Genomic DNA, 20,264 nt, shown 5'->3' on the forward strand with positions numbered 1-20,264 from the left:
TTAACGGTGTGGCCCTGGGGCGTGGGCGGAGGGGGTGGGGGGAGGGGGGAGGCTGAGTCCAAGTACTATACTACTTTGTTGCTACTTAATCCAAGGCCACTATACTGCAGTCTTGTGCTCTGACCCCCCACCCCCACCCAAAATGAATTAACAATGGCTGTTTGGGATTTCACAGCTCTAGAAAGTTCCCTAACTGTTCTTCGAGGCCAGGGGAGAAGGAAGCATTCATCAAAACCTCATCCTTTTGAGACACAACCACACAAAACCTCCTGGAAACACCATGTTTGCCACCTAAAGCTGGGATGCCTTCTTAAAGACAAAGACGATACCCCTTCTGTTTGGACAGAAAATGAACGGGGCCAGCTAGGACCCCAGCCTCCCTCTCCTAGCCCCCCCTTGTCAATTCCTCTGCCTTCCAACTTTGTAACGCCCTCCTTCTATCAACAGAGGAAAAGGGCTAGGACACCTGGTGGCTCAGTGGTTGAGTGTCTGACTTTGGCTCAGGTCATGATCCAAGGGTATTGGGATAGAGTCTCACATCAGGTTCACCACAGGGAGCCTGCTTCTCCCTCTGCCTCTGCTTTCCCGGTTTTTCTCATGAATAAATAGTTTGTTTGTTTTTTTTCTAAAAAAGTATAGGAAAGGGTCTGACTTCCTTTCCCTGGGTTAGCTCTTCAAACCATTTACTCCTCTCTGTGGGATGCCCACCACTCTAGAAAAATGAAGTGCTGGTTCTCAGCAAGGCGCACAGCTTCCTCTCTCGTCTCTGACAATCCATGGCACCCTCAACAGATTAAGACAGGTCCTTAACAGGAAGCATGCTCCTCAGTGCCATCCGACTCCTTTTGTCTAACCTAGGTCTTCTCCCTTTTGGTTTCTCAAGCCCCTCCACTGCCCACAGTGCCTGCAATTTGGACCCCAAATGAATGTTGACAAATGCCATTTGCCCACTGAATAATCATCAAAGGCACAAGGAAAAGATATATTGCAAAATATATTTTAAATAACTCAAAATCCTTAAGCACTGAATACATGGGTTTCTATCTAAACAGTAAACACAACTAGCAAAACCATAGGTGAATGCAACCAGTACACAATGGTCCTTGGTTGAGACAATGCTGGATGAGCTGAATGATCATCCCTCTATCTTTCAGACACTGCCTTGGACAAGAACATAGTTTCTACCTAAGTTTCTTCATTAGAAAACATAACTTTGAATTCAATTCTTGAAACCCACAGGTGCCATTTAACTACCTTAACTGAAAAACTCTCATTGTTTGGCCTATGAATTATTTGTAAGCTCAAAAGTATCACTTGACCTGACACACACTTCTCTTTCTCTGGCCTACCACTAAATTTTGATATATACTCTCACTAAAATCCCCATGAGCAAGACTGAAAAGACGCCCACGAGCAGGAGCCCACGCCGCAGCATCAACTGACTCCCAGTCAAGGTAGCGGTGCCCGTGGGCTGGACGCAAAGATGTTCTCCGTGCATCGGCTGGTGCGTTGGCTGGCACACCTGCTGGCCCACCGGAGCCCTGACTTTTCTTCGAACATCTTGCATTAAAATACCTCCATGGTTCTCCGGGCCCACTGAAGGCAAAAAGGAACTTAGTTAGCAGTATAAAAGGATATTTTTTCCTTTGTATCAATGATCCCATTCATGTGTGTCACTCGCCAGGGGGAAAGTTTGTTCAGGAAGCAGTTGCTACCTTGGATCAATAAAAGAAATTCTGGGGCACCTGGGTGGTTCAGTGGTTGAGTGTCTGCCTTTGGCTCAGGTGGTGATCCCGGGGTCCTGGCATCAAGGCCTACGTCGGGCTCCCTGCAGAGAGCCCGCTTCTCCCTCTGCCCATGTCTCTGCCTCTCTCACGAATAACATTTTGAAAAAAAAAAAAAAATCTATCTCAGAGTGCCTCTCCATTTGCTCATTCACAAACTGACTGGATCCTACTGTTGCCAGCATGGGTCTTCTGGAGAGCTCCATGACACCAAAAGAACCAGAGAAATACAGGGGTTCTGAGTTAAGGTTCATAGGGTGAGTTTTCAAGGGGCCAATCACTCATCTAATCAGTTTGGAAGGTGAACTGACTCAGATGTACATCCAGTCTTAAACAGTTCCCGAGGGAAAATGAAGGCTTAATGGAACAAGAAAAAATAAGATGGACATCCAACTTCTCAGTAAGCATTGTGGATATTAGGAATGTTACAATGCCCTTGGAGTTGTGAGAGGAAAGAATTTCACACAGTAATTAATATTAGCTCACTCTTACAACATGTTTTCTCCTCAGCGGGGAGTCTGCTTCGCTCTCCCCTTCGGCCCCTCCCCAGCTCCTACTCACTCTCCCTCAAATAAATAAATAATCTTGGGGGACTGGGGTGGCTCAGTGGTTGAGCATCTGCCTTTGGCTCAGGTCATGATCCCAGAGTCCCAGGATCAGGATCGAGTCCCACATCGGGCTCCCTGCAGGGAGCCTGCTTCTCCCTCTGCCTCTCTCACACATGAATAAATAAATAAAATCTTTAAAAACAAATCATGTTTTTTTGAACATGCACTTCACACATAAGCAGCTCACTTGATGCTCACAACAGTAGCATGAGGTAAGGAATTATCCCCCTGCTTTTACAAGTGGTAGATGGTAGAAAACTTGGACCAACCATCCTCTGAACACAATGATGAAAGCCGAGTAACATAAATGAAAAATATCATCTTGAAGGTGCCAGAGTGCTACCAATGTAAACTCCTCTGTATACTTCAGGCTGGAACTCAAGGGCTGCATCCAAGAATTAAGGATGAACCAAAAGTAAACCAGCCCTCACCCTGGTTGCCTCCAGGTCTGCTGGGTGATCCAAGAAGCTCAAGTGCAGACATTGCCCTAGATTGCTGGTAACCCTAAGGGGTTGACAGAAGCAAAGGAAAATCCTCTCTGAAAACAGATACATCATTAGCCTCAAATTCAGATCTGGAACGATGTTCAAATACAAGATCTGGAACAATCAAAGACAACCACGCATACACACAGGGACCAGACAAAATAAATGAGAACTAGCAGGAGGAACAAAAGAATTGGTAGCCAGCTGTAATTCAGTCAGCCTGTGAGCTCAAAGGGTTTTGGTTATAAAGAAGGAATGAATACGAGTAGGTCACTAACTGCCTGAGAAACTGGGAATCTTGGTGGGGTGCTGGGGTCAGGATTGCTAATTGGGCAGAAGGAAAATGATACACACATTCTCATGATGCTTCCCAGAAGCAACAGTTAAAAACAATCTGGGGCACCTGGGTAGCTCAGCAGTTGAGAGTCTGCCTTCAGCTCAGGGCATGATCCAGGGGTCCTGGGATCGAGTCCCACATTAGGCTCCCTGCAGGGAGCCCATTTCTCCTTCTGCCTATGTCTCTGCCTCTCTCTGTGTCTCTCACGAATAAATAAAATTTTTTTTAATTTAAAAACTAAAAAATAGGGGATCCCTGGGTGGCGCAGCGGTTTGGCGCCTGCCTTTGGCCCAGGGCGTGATCCTGGAGACCCGGGATCGAATCCCACATCGGGCTCCCGGTGCGTGGAGCCTGCTTCTCCCTCTGCCTGTGTCTCTGCCTCTCTCTCTCTCTCTCTCTCTGTGACTATCATAAATAAATAAAGATTTAAAAAAATGTTTAAAAAAAAATAAAAAATAAAAAATAATAATCTGTGTAAAGCCCACCTGCATGCTTGCCTGGGGAGCAGGGGAACCCCATTAACACACAAATACTTAAGTCAATTTCCAAGATTAAGGTCACCGCACAAGATCACCCAGCCTGTGGAATGCTTACACAAGTACCATAAATCAGCCAAGGAACTGGCGACCTGCAATTGTCTATAATCATCGATAGTAGTCTACTAATATCTGGAATCCAAGCAAACAAACTTGCAATTCTGTTTATGTCACATTTGTGTTACTTTATCATTTGTTTCTGAAACTTTATTGCCTGAGTACTTCAGCAGGAGCTCACAGCAGCAAATCTAGTTGTATCTCACCGACGGCCCCTCCAGGACCAGCGAGACAGGCCTGTTCGCAGAGCTGAGGCCATTAGTTATTCCATACCTGGGTCCTGACAGGCAGCAGAAGTCCCATCCTGGGTGGTATTTAGTCTCAGATTGGCATGTACCTGGGCCTAGGAGATGAAACTCAAAGTAAATCCACAAGGCTTTATTTACCATAATGTTAATAAAATATCTGATTTGACCACCCAGTTTAGGAAAAAACCAAGCCATTATCTTTAACTGACGTGTGATTGGAGCTTCTCCAGTTTACCAGTATGGAGTCGTCTTTCCGAAAGATTGACGGGGTCAGTGGGTAGGGGAAGGATGGATGGAAAAGCACAGATATGGGGGAAGGCAGATCCCAAGATCATAGAGGCCCTTCTTTCCCCTTCATCTCCTTTATCTGCCATCTATTTTCAGGCCCCACAACTGACCCTAGCAAGTTGGAGACACAGATGCACACAGGTATCTTTGTAACATATTTGAGGATCATAAAATACAGTTATCAGGATAAACTGCTGGCATCCTTTCTCTCCAGTTCCAAACCTTGTCCTGAAATTGGCTTTTCAGGCACAAGGGTGATAGCTTAGTATGGGATACAAGGAAGAAAAGAACCCCTATTTTTCTATTCAATGAATAAAGGGGAATGGATAAATTCAGGGTCATCTGGCCCTTCACATCTGAATTAGATGCAGCTAAAACAGCAACAACAAAGTAGCATCGGTGATATAAAGAGAAAGACCCTTCAAAAAGGAGACAGCGAGAGAGAAAGAGCACCTGAGCCGATTCTGTTTTCTAGGACAGAAACTTTTTTTTAAGATTTCATTTATTTATTCATGACAGAGAGAGAGAGAAAGGCAGAGACATAGGCAGAGGGAGAAGCAGGCTCCATGCAGGAAGCCCAACGTGGGACTTGATCCTGGGACTCTAGGATCACGCCCTGGGCCGAAGGCAGGCGCTCAAACTGCTGAGCCACCCAGGTTGCCCTAGGACAGGAACTTTTAACTGCCCAGCAGTGAGCATAGTTACCTCTTCGCAGGCTTTTTTCCAATTTAGCCGAAGAATAAAGCCTAGAAAACACAGAGACTGTGTGATCGCACAGATGATGATCCCTGACCACAGACCTAGAAATGGAAATATTTAACAGAGGTTAATTCCATGGAAAACCGGCAGCCCCTAAGTAAGTTCATCCCAACTCACTTCTGAGAATCTGCATTCATGGCTGAGGTAGAGCCCACAGTGAGCCAGAGACCTCTCACATGCTCTCTCCTTTGGTTTCCAAAAGGTCCTGGGAGGCCCAGGGCAAGTCACTGCCCAGTGTTGTGGATCTCAGAGGCTATTTTTGGCCGTTGTGATCCTAACTATTAAGAGAAGCGCCAGTTCTAAGGAAATGAAGTTCCCAAGACTATTTCCTGTTTCTAAGAGTACTATACTTCCAAACTGCTATGTTCTATTTTCCTCAAAAAAGGGGGGTGACCATCTCAAAATGCAAAAGTTAGCAGGCTTTTAAGTTCTATACCCTGGTGCTTCCTGCAGGCTCTCACTGGCTTTGGGCACAGACTTCCAGAGCTCCCAGGACAGGGTTATCAGCAGACAGATGACCACACAAATGGAGAGGCTGAGTGGGAATGGAGGACCAGAAGAGCCTTGTGGATCTCTAGGTACCATCACACTCCACCTGGTAAGCCCACACAGGACACAGAGGACGGCCCCAAGAGAGGAAGATTTCTTTGGTCAATTCAGAAGAACTGAATATATAAATGGGCAATGGTCAGATCTTATATAAAACAGAATTCTAATCCACAGCCTCCGACAACCCGTCCTGAAAACCAACCCCTTATCTACAATAAACAACCTAAGCAGCCAGCCTGGGACATCAGGAAGCTAAATAGTAATTTCTGCAACAATTGACCCAAAATGGCCACAACTGATCAACAATTGACACCTTCCCTAATTTTTGTCCCTGCTTGCAACTTAGGACCCAACCAGAGAGAAGCAAACAGAGCACCCCTGGCCAATCACACAGGGTGCCCCAGTTCTACTTAGCTCTATTCCAGCTTCCCTAGGACATGGGGCACACCTCAGCCCTCCCTTTATTCCACTGCAAAGCTTTCCCACCCCTCTGCCAGCCTCTGAATCTCTGCCAAAATTCAAGTGATGGTGGCAGACTCCTTGCTAAACCAAGCTCAAAACAAATGGCCTTTGCCTTTTCAAATTTGGTTGGTCTTTATTTCCACAGCTCATCATGGAGGCCTCACAAGACCTGGCCTACACAACCTCACACCATGGACCCCCACCTCCAACCAGATGTGGTACCCACAGAGGGCTCCTGTGCCTTTCTGCTCATGGCATGGTGTGTGCAGTCCAAGAGGACACGATTAAGTGGGGGCCAGATCTCCATCTCTTTATAATGAGCTCCTCCTTGGCTATTTCTTCTTTGGTTTGGTAGCTAGCAAAGTCTTGTCATTGATTTCCATTTGTTTGGCATCCTTGGTGGAATCAGGCCATTCCTTTTCATCCTTTTTGCTGTGTTTTGTGCTGGTTTTTTTTTTTTTTTTTTTTTTTTTTTTGGCGGGGGTGGTGGTGGTGGTGGTGTTTTTTTGTGCTCTATAAAGTGTTGTATGTCACAGAGGAAGAAATCAGAGACCAGGACACAGGCACGGGCCCTAGAAACCTGTTGTGTCCACCAATCTCACAGACCCATGAGTTTGTGGTTCTCCCCCAACTGGCATCCACATGGACCAACTTCGCAGCAGGTTACCACTAAAACCAGATGAGGTTCTCCTGTTACAGGTTCATGTCCTGAAGACCGGCTTTGATCCAGACAGCATTCCCCTTTTTCCCCCATCCTAACTGCCATTCAGGAGTCAGAGAAGGTGCTGATATCACAGCCGCCCTTTTGTCTCCTTATGTCAGTGAGAAAATTAAAGCTGATATTGGAGGGATCCCTGGGTGGCGCAGCGGTTTGGCGCCTGCCTTTGGCCCAGGGCACGATCCTGGAGACCTGGGATCGAATCCCACGTCGGGCTCCCGGTGCATGGAGCCTGCTTCTCCCTCTGCCTATGTCTCTGCCTCTCTCTCTCTGTGTGTGACTCTCATAAATAAATAAAAATTAAAAATAAAAAAAAATAAAAACAAAAATAAAGCTGATATTGGAGCCTGGGTGGCTCAGTTGGTTAAACGTCTGCCTTCGGCTCAGGTCCTGATCTCAGGGTCCTGGGATCAAGCCCCACATCAGGCTCCCTGCTCAGCAGGGATTTTGCTTCTCCCTCTTCCTCTTCCCCAACTTGTGCTCTCTTTCTTTCTCTCTCAAATAAATAAATAATAAAATATTCAAAACAAACAAACAAACAAACAAACAAACAAACTTGAAATTGGAGACCTCCTATGGTAACAGAACTTGGTATGAAAAATAGCCTTTTCACTGAACGGCAGTGCCCGGCAACAGTTCGAAAGGAATTTGGGACAAAAATGAGACCAGACCCAAAGTAAATGTGGGGCTCTGCAGAGAGACAGCTGGAGGGAACCCCCCCACCCCCAGCCAACCACCTACTACAAAAGCATGCTTGCACATATTGTACACAGAAGGGACACCTAGGAAAGAAAAACGAGGAAAAAGAAAAGTCATTTGAAATCACCGAGTGCTCAAGGATGGCAAAGGCACTCAATATCCTGCCAGGCCATCAAACACTCTAGGTGAATGAACTTTAGAGATGGTCCTCATCAATGCCTGCTGGACTTGAGCCACTCTCCACATGCACCCCTGCCCCCTGTGCCCAGCCTCTGCCTCAGGCTAAACACACCACACAGGTGGTTGGTATTTCAAAGAACCATAGGTTTTCCCAGTCTCACAGTATTTACCTATAACCCTTGAACCCTTAACTAAGAAACACACCTTCCTGCTCTGTGATACCACTCCTGCAAAATGTCACAGGCAGAGGGAATTGTGATACCAAACGCACACCAGAGGGACTACCACCTCTTTTGAGGTTCCAGAGGACTCCTCTATTCAGTCACGGAGGATCTGCTCTGCATGTATCTTGCCCTCCTGTATTATACTGGATGTGGATCCCAGGCAAGGATCTTGACACTGTACCTGATAATATTCTACTCACAGAGGGACACCTGGATGGCTCAGTGGTTGTGCCTTTGGCTCAGGGCGGAATCCCAGGGTTCTGGGATTGAGTCCTACATCAGGCTCCCCACAGAGAGTCTGCTGCTCCCTGCCTTTGGCTCAGGGCGGAATCCCAGGGTTCTGGGATTGAGTCCTACATCGGGCTCCCCACAGAGAGCCTACTGCTCCCTCTGCCTGTGTCTCTGCCTCTCTGGGTCTCTCATAAATAAATAAATAACATCTTTTTTTTTTTATAAAAAGATGTTATTTATTTGAGAGAGAGAGAGAGGGACAGGGGGAGGGGGTGAGAGAACCCCAAGCAGACTCCATAGAGTGCAGAGCCCAATATGGAGCTCAACCCTGAAGCCACAAACTGAGACCAAGAGTTGGGAGGCTTAACCAACTATGCCACCCAGGTGCCCTAAGGAAATTTTATTTATTATTTTTTTAAAGATTTTATCCTTAAAATCTTTTATCTTTAAAATCTCAGGGCATAATCACTCCCTGAGCCGAAGGCAGACCTGCAACCAATGAGCCACCCAGGTGTCTCCCAAGGAACTTTTAAATGCACTTCTATTTCCCAGACAGGTGGATAATTTAAAGATTGTGGCCCACATCAAACAAGAAAATGTAGAAGCCAAAGGAGAAGCTCACATATCATTATGTCAGATAAGCTGCTTTAACCACATTCTGATCTTATCTTAGGCCTCAAAAGTTCCATCTCTGGAGGGTTCAAAGAAGCCATTATAAAACATCAATGTTAAGCCTCTGATTTTGAAAAAGATGAACAGGAAAAATGTCTGGTTGTACCCTTCACTCAGGTAACCTGTAGCACCATCAAGAAGACGGCCATGTCTTGGTAGCAGGAAAGGATTTCAAATGGATATGAGCTAAGTTTCTCCATGAAACTATTAATCATGACAGGTTGGTTAGTATCTTAAATCAACATTGGTGGGAAAACTTTATTTATTTTTAAATATTTTATTTATTTATTAATGAGAGACACACAGAGAGGCAGAGGGAGAAGCAGGCTCCACGCAGGGAGCCCGATATGGAACTCGATCCTGGGACTCCAGTATCACACCCTGAGCTGAAGGCAGGTGCTAAACCACTGAACCACCCCAGCATCCCTTGGTGGGAAAACTTTTAAAAAGAGAGCTGAGGTTGTTTTCAGGTCATGTGTCACCTGTCAGCAAAATAACCCTTGAGAGACCATGATGGCTGACATGGCCAGGAGTCAGGCCTCAAGGGCCTTTTGAACACCTTCAGATGTTCTGCCACTGGCATCTTTCATGAGATTTAAATACGTTTCAGAATACTATACCTAGTTTCCAGATAGACTGAAGCATTTCCTTGCTGAAAAACTACAGCCCTTACCATCCCTAAAAAGCTGCTTGATTTTACATTTCCAACCTGAGACATCCTAAATTTTACATCAAGTGACTGAGACCCACGCTTTATGGGAACCATATAAAAGAACCCTGTAGAATACTACTGCTTACTCAAAAACTATACTATACTGTCCTCATCACCCACAATCTTCTGGAAAAGTAGAAAGGTGCTCCCTTGGCCAAAGGTACTCCCTACAGTCTTTGTGCACACTGGATACAACATACGGTTGGCTCCCTTGGGGATACATTGGTTACACCCTATGAGCTAGGAACTTGAAAGGCTGTGTCTAGGGATTTCACCCCCATTACTGGACTGACCAGTGTGCAAAAGGTCACCAGGGTCCGACCACTAGTAGCTTAAGGCTGCCTTCCCACAACATCTTCGTAAACAGCTTCTTCACAATCTTTAGCCAGGAGATTTTATCTAGTGGAAAAGACAGCAGAGAAAAACTGCTCCTGAACTTTGTGGGAAGGGATTCTATCAGGAGGTATGGTGCTGGTTGGTTACATGTTACCCCAACTCTTGAAATGTTTCTGCACAGCCGCTTTCCCAGCGATGACCGCCATAACGGCCAACATCAAGAAACTCAAGATCTTGCAATATGATTGACTATGAAGACGATTTTATAATCCCAAGTGGTGAAGATCTGGCCCCTCTAGTTTTCCCTGAATTCCCTGAGTCTCTAGTTTTCCCTGAAAGAGAGACTGAGACACTGAATAGAGAAACAATGGTCACACCATATGTGAAAATAGAACTATGACTCACTGCCTGCAGCAACATACCCAGGAAACCCCCTACCTATGATAAACAACCCAAAAGCCAGCCTGCTACACATCAGACTTGCCAGAAGCCAGACTATCTCTAGGGATACTCCAGGGACCTCAATAATAACTTCTGTAACAGTTGAACCAGAATGGGCAGGACATGATCAATGACAAACAGCTTCCTTAATTTTTGTCCCTGCTTCCAACTTAGGGCCAAGCAGAGAAAACCAAACCTCCACCCCTGACCAATCACACAAGATGCCTGACTTCTAGTTAGCCCACCTTTTTCCTAGGCCACCAGTGTCCTCCAGGGTGCTCAAAACTCTTCCCTTGTCCCCACCACAAAGTTCTCCTACTCTTCTGCCTGCCCCGGGTCTCTGCCAAAACTCCAGCGATGGGGGGACCACATCCCTTGTTGGAGCAGGCTCAAAATAAATGGCCTTTGCTTTTCCAATTTGGCTGGGTTTTGTTCATTTTCACAACTCATCTAGATCTGGGCAAGGGCAACGTAGCTAGACCAGACTTGTGCTTTAAGATGCAGGTAGACAGATTTGGTGCAAAGTTTATAGATCTGCTTCTTGATACCATTCGCCCCCATCACATGTTTCCAGAGAGATCAGCCCAACATTTAGATGAGTAAAGTTAATGGCCACTGGCCATTTCCATGAAAAACAAAAGCAAATATATGTATTTGTATATATACATAAATGTATATGTATATGTATATATACATTTGTATATATGTGTGTATATATGTACACAAATATAAATATATATTTTATATATTTTTTATTCATTATATATATATAAATATATGGAGGCTTTCTGAATTTGAGAGAGAAAGCCTCCATTTACATAAATGGAGGCTTTCTCTCTCAAATCCAGTGTTCCCAATCCATAGAAACTTCAAGCTTACCCTAACCACCCTAAACAGAAAATAACCAGCTATCCCCAGGTGTAATTTTTAGATTTCCAGCAATTTCACTAGACACCATTTAAAAGATTTCTGTCCAACTCAACCTAGGAACCCCAAAACAGTAGGAGTAGGAAAATCTCGTAGGCAAGACCTAGGAATGTATTTGAAAAAGCCTCCCAGGGAATTTATGATTTGCTGGAGCTGCCCATGAGAGCCTGTAGCATACTGATGCTCCTCTGAGCACCCTGGGTAGGTATACTGCATCCCCTGCCAATGGTGCCACAATATTAAAAACCAGTTAGCATTATGCACCTTTTTTTCTGGGAGAGGTGGGTGGCAGGGATTAACTACAATGTTCTCACAGAACCCTCATCGACTCAGAGTTTCCAACATTTTAAAAATTGAGATATAAGGCATGCCTGGGTGGCTCAGCAGTTGAGCCCCTGCCTTAGGCTCAGGTCGTGATCCCAGGTCCAGGGATTGAGTCCCACATCGGGCTCCCTGCAGGGAGCCTGCTTCTCCCTCTGCCTGTGTCTCTGCCTCTCTCTCTCTCTCTCTCTCTGTCTCTCGTTAATAAATAAATAAAATATTTAAATAATAAACTAAAACTGAGATACAACTGATACACTAGTTTCAAGTGTGCAACATCATGATTCAATATTTGTATATTCTATAAAATGATCACAGTAAATCTTGCTATCTTTCACCACAGACTTACAAAGTTCTTTTTCTGAGGATGAAGACTTTTAAGATCTACTCCCTTAGTAACCTTCAAACATGTGATATAGTATTATTAACTATAACCACTGTGCTACACATTATACTCCCAGGACTTACTTTATAACTAGAAGTTTGTATCAGAGCATTTTTTAAAAACTTTATTTAAGAGAGAGAGCATGACTGGGGGGGAGGGACAGAGGGAGAGGGAGAAGCAGGCTCCCCACTGAGCAGGGGCTCAATCCCAGGACTCTGGGATCATGACCTGAGCTAAAGGCAGACACTTAACTGATTGAACTACCCAGGCGTGGCATCTCCACAGCACTTCTTTTGATTCTTAACTCCCTCTACTTTGTACAAATCAGGTTTGCTTTTGTCAAATGAACAAGTGGGCTGGGCCTCATACAGCACTGGGACCACAGACAGATCCGTATTTTTAAGTGGATTCCTCCAATATTTTTCTTAGCTATGCCAATGGCAAATCCAAAATATGAGTAATGCCAGAGACTCAGCTAAGTAATTTTCTGCACATGATTGATGAAAGTCCAGTGAACTTTGCATTGGCAACTCCATCCTTTGAACATCTCCAATATTTTTCATAAAATATTATTGAACTTGAGAACAACATGCAGCCTAATGGGATGGGAAGTTCACTCTAGGTATCAGATGACTTCTCACCACTCCGAGCCTGCCAAGTGCTGATGGATAAAAATGAGCCACACTCAAGTCCATCACTACTTCACCCAAAGATAATGTATTTAGGTTTTAAGATAATCATTTATGAACTGCCCATGTATTCCAAATTATTATTTTAGAAACCAAAACTGGGGAATCATTTGTTTCCGTACTTTTTCTTTGAAAGATTATCTCTGTTAATTCCAGATCCTGTGGATTGAGTTCTTTCTTCCAAAAGTGGTAAGGTGATAAAGGGTCTCCCCCAGTACCCCTGTGCCTTCCTTCTGTGATGTTTATACACATCACACCCATACCCTTGTGGGGAGACCTGCAAGACACGTGGCTTAAAAGGTCATAGCAGGAGGGAAGTAGAGGGTACAGAATGGCAATGAAGGGGATGTCAAGAGCACAGCTCTAGGTGCTGTGTGGGCTCAGCCACAGGGCGTGGATGCTCTAGGATGTATACAGCCAGAATTCTACGTATGCTGTCAGAGGTTCTGAAGGATCACACCAAGGCTGACCCAGGGCTTCTTCTGACTCTCCCCGAATACTCCAGTATGGCCAGTTTGTAATGGCCTCAACTAGTCCTAAAGCCTCACTCTCAGGGTCTCACCATCAAAGGGCTGTCACCAATGGACAGAACTACACCCCTGCTGTCACCAACTTTGAAGAAGTGACAACTTGATGACACAAGGCAGGAAGAGGAGTAGAAAGGTCATCCTGCTCTGCTTGAGTAGGTCAGTGTAGAAGAGGGCTTGGCAGGGTAAAAAGAGGCATGAACCTAGAGCCTTGGGCCCTGGTTACATCCTGCCCACTCCCTGCTCTTTCTGACAGGCAAGTACATAATGAATGTGCACAAGTTCCAAAGTTTCAGAGCCAAGTCACCAAAAGAAGCCTGCAGGTGCCAACAGTCATTTCTGGGGCCCAGGAGTAAAACAGATGTGCCTCCCCCTGGGTAATACTTACCAATCACTCCCAGTTTGGTTGCAAACATCAGTGAAATCCCAACAGGGAGACCAATCACATAATACCCAATGGCATTGACAATGGCCCCAACCTTCTGGTTGCCAGTTCCCCGCAGAATGCCACCACTTGTGCACTGTAGGTAGATAACATTTATCAGTGAGAACACTGCTGAGGCTTCTCAAAGATTCTCATCCCTGAGCACTCCCCATCCCAGGGGACTCAGACTTAAAGACCATCATCACATCATGTGCCAGTGTATTCTTGTCAAGCAAATATGCTAAAAATATTCAGCATCACCTACCTGCCCCACCCCAATTGCTTTTTTCTCTTTTAATTTACCACCATCAGAAGAAATACACAGATCATAAAGGTGCTTGAAGGGAATAATTCCACCATACTTACAGCAAGACTTTCAAACAGATGGGAAACAGCAGAGATTGGAATCACCTGAGCCACTAGAACAATGATTTCTCTGTTAGGAAAAGAAAACACAAAGTGATCAGGAGACAGACATGTGGGAAAAAGCAGACTCTGATGCAGGGGATGGCATTTGGCTCATGCATTCCAGCCAACAAGCCCAATTTGGGGACAATCCTCCCGTTGCTTGGCCCATAGGGAAAACCAACCCTACAATGCATCTCATGACTTTCAGAAGAAATATTCAGTCCATTTGGTCGATGGAGATAGTTAAATCAAATGATTAGGTGCTCCACTGCCCCCATAAAAAAAATAAAACTTGGATTATAACACCATCCTTCTTTTAACATGATTCCACACATCTCTCTCTGTGTGTCTGGATGAAGCATGCACAGTGGAGTGGTCAAGGTTCTCTGTGGAAGCAAGGTGGGCAAATTACAAAGGCCATAGATAACAGTTTATAGAATTCTCCTTGGTGCCTAAAAATAGTCCCTAACCTCTACAGCTAGAGACTTCGATTATGACGCCTACACTTGAAGAGAAATGAGAAAATGCTGCCACTAACCCAGTGAGGCAAAAATTTAAAAAATAATAATAAAAATTCCATAATACTCCTGAGTGATTAACAAATGAAACCCAGAACATTGTCTGGCAATAAGTATTTGTTGAGTGAATTAAAAGAACAATAAGTCCAGCACTGAACAAGATGATCTGTCCCCTCCCCTCTCCAAAAAAAAAAAAAAAAAAAGACAGAACCACAGTTCTTCAAATTCAATTTTATTTTTTGAATAGGTAACATATGCAATGGTTAACAGAAATCCAACAACATGAAAAAGATAACAAGAAAAATTATGACTTCCTCTCTGTTCCCAGCCCACCCATTACCACCTCCCCCAGACAAGGCATCAACCATTAGTACTGTCCGTACTTGTCCAGGGCAGATACAAATGCATTCTCTTATCTTCTTCTAGTTTCTGTCATTTCATGTTCTAGCATTCTCTACATGATGTTCCACAACTTGACTTTTCCACCTAATATATTATCTTCACTTTTATATTCTATCAAAAGGTGTTATCTTCTATATGCTGCTGAATTCTGTCCACTAATACCTTATTTTGGATTTTAAGATTGGTATTAATAAGTGAGATTGTTCTGCAACTTTTTTATGGTACAAACTTTGTCAGATTTCAGTACTAATGTTGTATTTTCTTTTTTCTGGTCTCTGCAACAGTTTGACAACACTGAATTATATTTTAAAGGTTTTATAAAATTCTCCTTTGGAGCCCCCAGGGATTAGTGCTTTTTGAGATTTTAAAATACATTTTTATTTCTTCTAAGGAAATTGTTTTCCAAGGTACATTTTGGTACATTATTTTCCTAGAAGATTTTTTATTCCTTCCAGATTTTTTTTTTTAATTTACTCACAAGGGACACCTGGGTGGCTCAGCGGTTGAGTGCCTGCCTTTGGCTCAGGGAGTGATCCTGGAGTCCCTGGATTGAGTCCCGCATCAGGCTCCCTGCATGGAGCCTGTGTCTCTGCCTCTCTCTCTCTCTCTCTCTCTCTCTCTGTCTCTCATGAATAAATGAATAAAATATTTTAACATTTTTATTAAAATAACAATAATAATAATACTTTACTCACAAGTCATGCAAACTAGTCTCTCATGGTTTAAAAAAAATTGTTTCTGGGATCCCTGGGTGGCGCAGCGGTTTGGCGCCTGCCTTTGGCCCAGGGCGCAATCCTGGAGACCCGGGATCGAATCCCACATCGGGCTCCCGGTGCATGGAGCCTGCTTCTCCCTCTGCCTGTGTCTCTGCCTCTCTCTCTCTCTGTGACTATCATAAATAAAAAAATAAAAAAAACAAATTACAGTTTAAAAAAATAAATAAATAAATAAATAAAATAAAATAAATTGTTTCTTTTTCAAATAATTCCCCTCCTCTTACTTTGCATTGAGGAGCTCTCTCCCCTTTTTCCTCTTTGATTAGGTTAGGTGTCTGTGTGTTGTTAGAATTTACATCACCAATTCTACCAGTTTTAGCTGATCCCGACCAGCTTATAAATAATTTGATATTGTGAGTATTCTGTCCCCCTAATATCATCAAAGATATGGTTTGTGGGCCTTTTGTTTTTCCAGGCGTTTGCCTGCCTTGCATGGTTTCTGGAAGGAGACAGACTCAGGATCAAACACCTGCCATGTTCCTACTAAAACTATCAGCACAGGATACAGGCCTGATGATGTTAATTCTGATTCCTTTGCAAGAAAACCAGAATGATTTCTGGTTGCCTTTCCACTCACTCTGAAGTGAGAAACACTTAGACATTATATTTCCCCACAGTGAAATGGCTGAGGCTGAAAGAGGACAATCCAACACCAGAAGTCAAAAGACAGGGGTGCCTAGGTGGCTCAGCTGGTTGAGCATCAGAGTCTTGGTTTCGGTTCAGGTTGTGATGTCAAGGTTGTGAGATCGAGCCCTGTGTTGGGCTCAGTGCTAAATACAGAGTGCTGGAGATTCTCTCTCCCTCTCTCTCTGCCCCTCCCACTCATTCTCTCTCTCAAATAAATATGTACACCTTTAAACAAAAGAAAAGGTCAAAAGACAAATACCTAAAGAGTGGACTGTGAGGCAGTTCTGTCCACCACTTGCTTTTTAAATCCATGAAGGAAAAGTTAATTTTACATTTTATAATTGTTGATAAAAGAATCCTAAATCAGAGGTATCCTTGCAATATATGCACATAGCCAAAACACACCAGCCATCCTCACTGATGAAAGCAACCAATCCGGGGAACCTGGGTAGCTCAGCGGTTGAGGTTTGCCTTTGGCTCATGTCATGATCCTGGAGTCCTGGGGTCAAGTCCCACATCAAGCTCCCTACAGGGAGCCTGCTTCTCCCTCTGCCTGTGTCTCTGCGCCTCTCTCTGTGTCTCTTATGAAAAAATAAATAAAATCTTTAAAAAAAAAAAACCCAAAAGCAACCAATCAATCCAAACCCACAAACCACAGAGCAGACCGGACCCATCCCTTACTGAGAGTTCTTCTCAGTAATCAGCCTGATAATGTGAATTTTTGAGACGACTCATTAGGGAGAGCTTAACTTCAATTTGAATTGATGAGTGTATTACACAACTTGTACACACCAGGCACTTAGGCAGATTCTGAGATACTAAATAATTCTTGTCATTGGAAACAAAGTCATTAACTGGAAATGTAATTAATGGTACCCAAAAAGGGTTTCCTTAAGATACACGTATATCCTGATCACTAGTAGCATATATTACTCCCTGTGCCCAATACACTGGCATTCTAGATGATAAATTGCCTCCTATAGCTAATCAGTTCTTCCCAGGTAACATCAGTGGGTTTCTCTAATCTTGCAAATGGCTTGGTGACCCTCCACAGTGCAGCACTCCCAGGAAGCCCAGCGCGAAATCACCTACCTAACCATTTCATTACCGTAGATTTCACATTTCAAGAAAATCTCTGCACTCACCGGTCGGTAGTGAAAATGAACCCCACGAGATCCTTACAGCCTAACATCACGACACAAAAGGTTACAGCAAAGAATCCTAGAGGTAAAAATGGCAGAGAGACAGCACAGTGAGAAAGGAGGGGACGGGAAGCTGGGCTTCCCGTGCCAAGACCACTCAGGTGAGTCACAGACTGGAGAGTCTAAGCACACCTGTGACCAGCAGGGCGACAGCTGAGGACTTCTTGGCCTGCTCAATGTTTCCAGCACCCAGTGCATTCCCTACTCGGACGCTGGCAGCCATGCTGAAACCTGAAGGTATCTAAAATGAAAAGAGAAAAAATAATAAAAAAAGAAGCATACAATAATGAAAAGGAAAGAAAGAGCAGAAGCTGAGCAGCAGCCCTGCCTCTTGGCTCAACCTAGTAGATCCTGCAGCACACCTTGGTAAAACTCAGCACTACAAATTCTAATTGCTAATCCGCAATTGCTAATCTGCAATATTCCTTCTGTTGAGCTGGGTGCCCCCAAGGCTAATGTGAGACTGCATTACTCACTGGGCTTTTGTGCATGGCTTCTGAAATGGGAGGGTCCTGTATGACCACATTCTTCCTTCAGCATATGTGAGGATGAATGGACTGCCAGGAGTCCAAGCTAAATCTGTTCTGAAAGACCATCAATGGATCAAGTTTAAAAGTCAGAATCCTAGGAGCACCTGGGTGGCTCAGTGGTTAAGCATCTGCCTTTGGCTCAAATCATGATCCCGGGTCCTGGGATAGAGTCCTGCCATCAGGCTCCCTGCAAGGAGCCTGCTTCTCCCTCTGCCTATGTCTTTGCCTCTGTGTCTTTCATTAATAAATAAATAAAATCTTACAAAAAAAAAAAAAGATCCTAAAACGCTGGCCTCCCCGCTCCTTCCCCAAAATGTTGGGCTAAAGGAACTTAAGAACAGAAAGATGTATATCAGGCTGATAGCAGGCTAGCTCACGGGGGGGGGGGGGGGGGGGGCAAGGAGGGGCAGGATTAGAAACATGGTGCTAAAGCAGATCCAGAAAGGCAAAATGGCATTGTGGTTAGGAATGGGAATTTTGAAGCTATACCGCCTGGGTTCAAGTCCTGGCTAAGCCACTTATCAGCTGTATGACCCTGAGCAAATTACTCACCCTCTCTTGCCCATAGTTATTTTGTCAGTGAATAGGATCTTGTAACAGAGCCTACCTCCTAGGGTTACAGTGGGGATTTGATGAGTCCATATATGCTAGCTGCTGAGAACAATGCCTCATGTGTAGTAATTATTCAATAGAAATCAGTCATTACTAGTAGCTATAAATTTACCACTTGAGAAATTAGTATTAATTTAAAAAAAAAAGTCATCACCCTTTGAAACATGAATTTTGCCTTATGGGCAGGACTACAGAAATCTCACCGATCTGAGACCTACAAGACTGAGTCCCTGCCTGGAAACTCACCAGTGGGAGCCAACAGCTCCCCCACCAATTATTTATCAGTTACAAAGGGCTTTAAAGAGAGTAACTCAGTGATGGAGAAACCCAGGAGGCACCACCTCAACCAAGAAATCAGTTAATATCACCAGTCGTGGAACAAATCTGTATCACCTGCCTCCTGACCGAACCTGCCAGAAGCACACAGGGACCCATCTGTAGTATTCCTGCCAAAAATGCATGCAGATTCAAACTACTCACAAGGAAGTGTCAGCTATGACAACTCGAGGGAAGTCTGTGTAAAGTGGCCCCTGTACTTCAAAAACGTCAAGGTCAAGAAAGACAATGGCTGGGGATATGTTCCAGATTAAAGGGCACTAAAGAAGCATAACACGTTAGGAGCGCCTGGGTGGCTCAGCTGGTGGAGCCTCAGAATCTTAGTTTTAGCTCAGGTCATGGGATGGGGGTGGGGACCCAGTCCACCCCCCTACCACTGTCGGCTCTGCACCCAGCAATGAGTTTGCTGGAGGTTCTCTTCCTCTGCCCCTCCCCTTGCTTACACACATTCTCTCTCAAATAATTAAATCTTTAAAAATAACAAAGAAGCTGCATAACAGCTTCTAGGAGAAAAATCGTTTTAAAGGACATTATCAGAACAGATAATATTTGAATAGAGATTATAGAGATAATAGATGGATACATCAATTAATTGATAGCACAAGGGAATGGGGCAAAATATAAACAGCTGAGGAAGAGAAGTAAAGGGTATAAATCCCTCCTTTGATTAAAAAAATACAAATGTAAGTTCTCATAAGCCTATTGGAAAGCATATATCAATATATGCAAAAGACTTAAAACTGAGGGCATCTAGGTGGCTCAGCTGGCTAAGTATCTGACTTTGGCTCGGGTCATGATCCCAGATCAGACTCGTCTGCTTCTCCCTCTCCCTCTCCCCCTGCTTGTGCTCTTTCTCTCTCAAATAACTAAATAAAATCTTTAAAAAACAAAGGCTTAATAACTGTAATTAAATTTCCCTTTTAGGAATTTATCCTAAAGAAACAATCAAGTAGGGATGAATGCCTGAGTGGCTCAATGGTTGAGCGTCTGCCTTTAACCCAGGACGTGATCCTGGGGTCCTGGGATTGAGTCCCGCATCAGGCTCCCCTCAGGAAGCGTGCTTCTCCCTCTGCCTGTGTCTCTGCCTCTCTCTGTCTCTCTCATGAATAAATAAATAGAATCTTAAAAAAGAAAGAAAGAAACAAGTATATAAAGATACTCTGTCCTCAAGCATCTCTGAAGTGGTGTTCATAATTTTGAAACATTAGAAAATAAATATTCTGCAAGAGACTGAAAAATTATGCGCGCAGTGAT

The 20,264-nt window shown here is 44.1% G+C and overlaps 1 protein-coding gene across 1 annotated transcript in view; it reads right to left on the reverse strand.

Moving 5' to 3' along the window:
* Positions 1 to 981: 981 nt before the first annotated feature.
* Positions 982 to 20,264, reverse strand: part of LOC112924940 (multidrug and toxin extrusion protein 1-like) — a 36,988-nt gene continuing 17,705 nt past the window's right edge. The window contains exons 11-17 of the mRNA XM_072730483.1: positions 17,665 to 17,773; positions 17,476 to 17,551; positions 13,966 to 14,035; positions 13,564 to 13,696; positions 5,049 to 5,143; positions 4,081 to 4,150; positions 982 to 1,596 (exon numbers count right to left, since the gene is read on the reverse strand). Of these exons, the coding sequence (XP_072586584.1) occupies positions 1,352 to 1,596; positions 4,081 to 4,150; positions 5,049 to 5,143; positions 13,564 to 13,696; positions 13,966 to 14,035; positions 17,476 to 17,551; positions 17,665 to 17,773 (798 nt within the window). The 3' untranslated portion in view covers positions 982 to 1,351. The remainder of the gene's footprint in view (positions 1,597 to 4,080; positions 4,151 to 5,048; positions 5,144 to 13,563; positions 13,697 to 13,965; positions 14,036 to 17,475; positions 17,552 to 17,664; positions 17,774 to 20,264) is intronic.

This window comes from Vulpes vulpes, chromosome 12 (assembly GCF_048418805.1).
Source record: "Vulpes vulpes isolate BD-2025 chromosome 12, VulVul3, whole genome shotgun sequence".
Classification (NCBI taxonomy): domain Eukaryota; kingdom Metazoa; phylum Chordata; class Mammalia; order Carnivora; family Canidae; genus Vulpes; species Vulpes vulpes.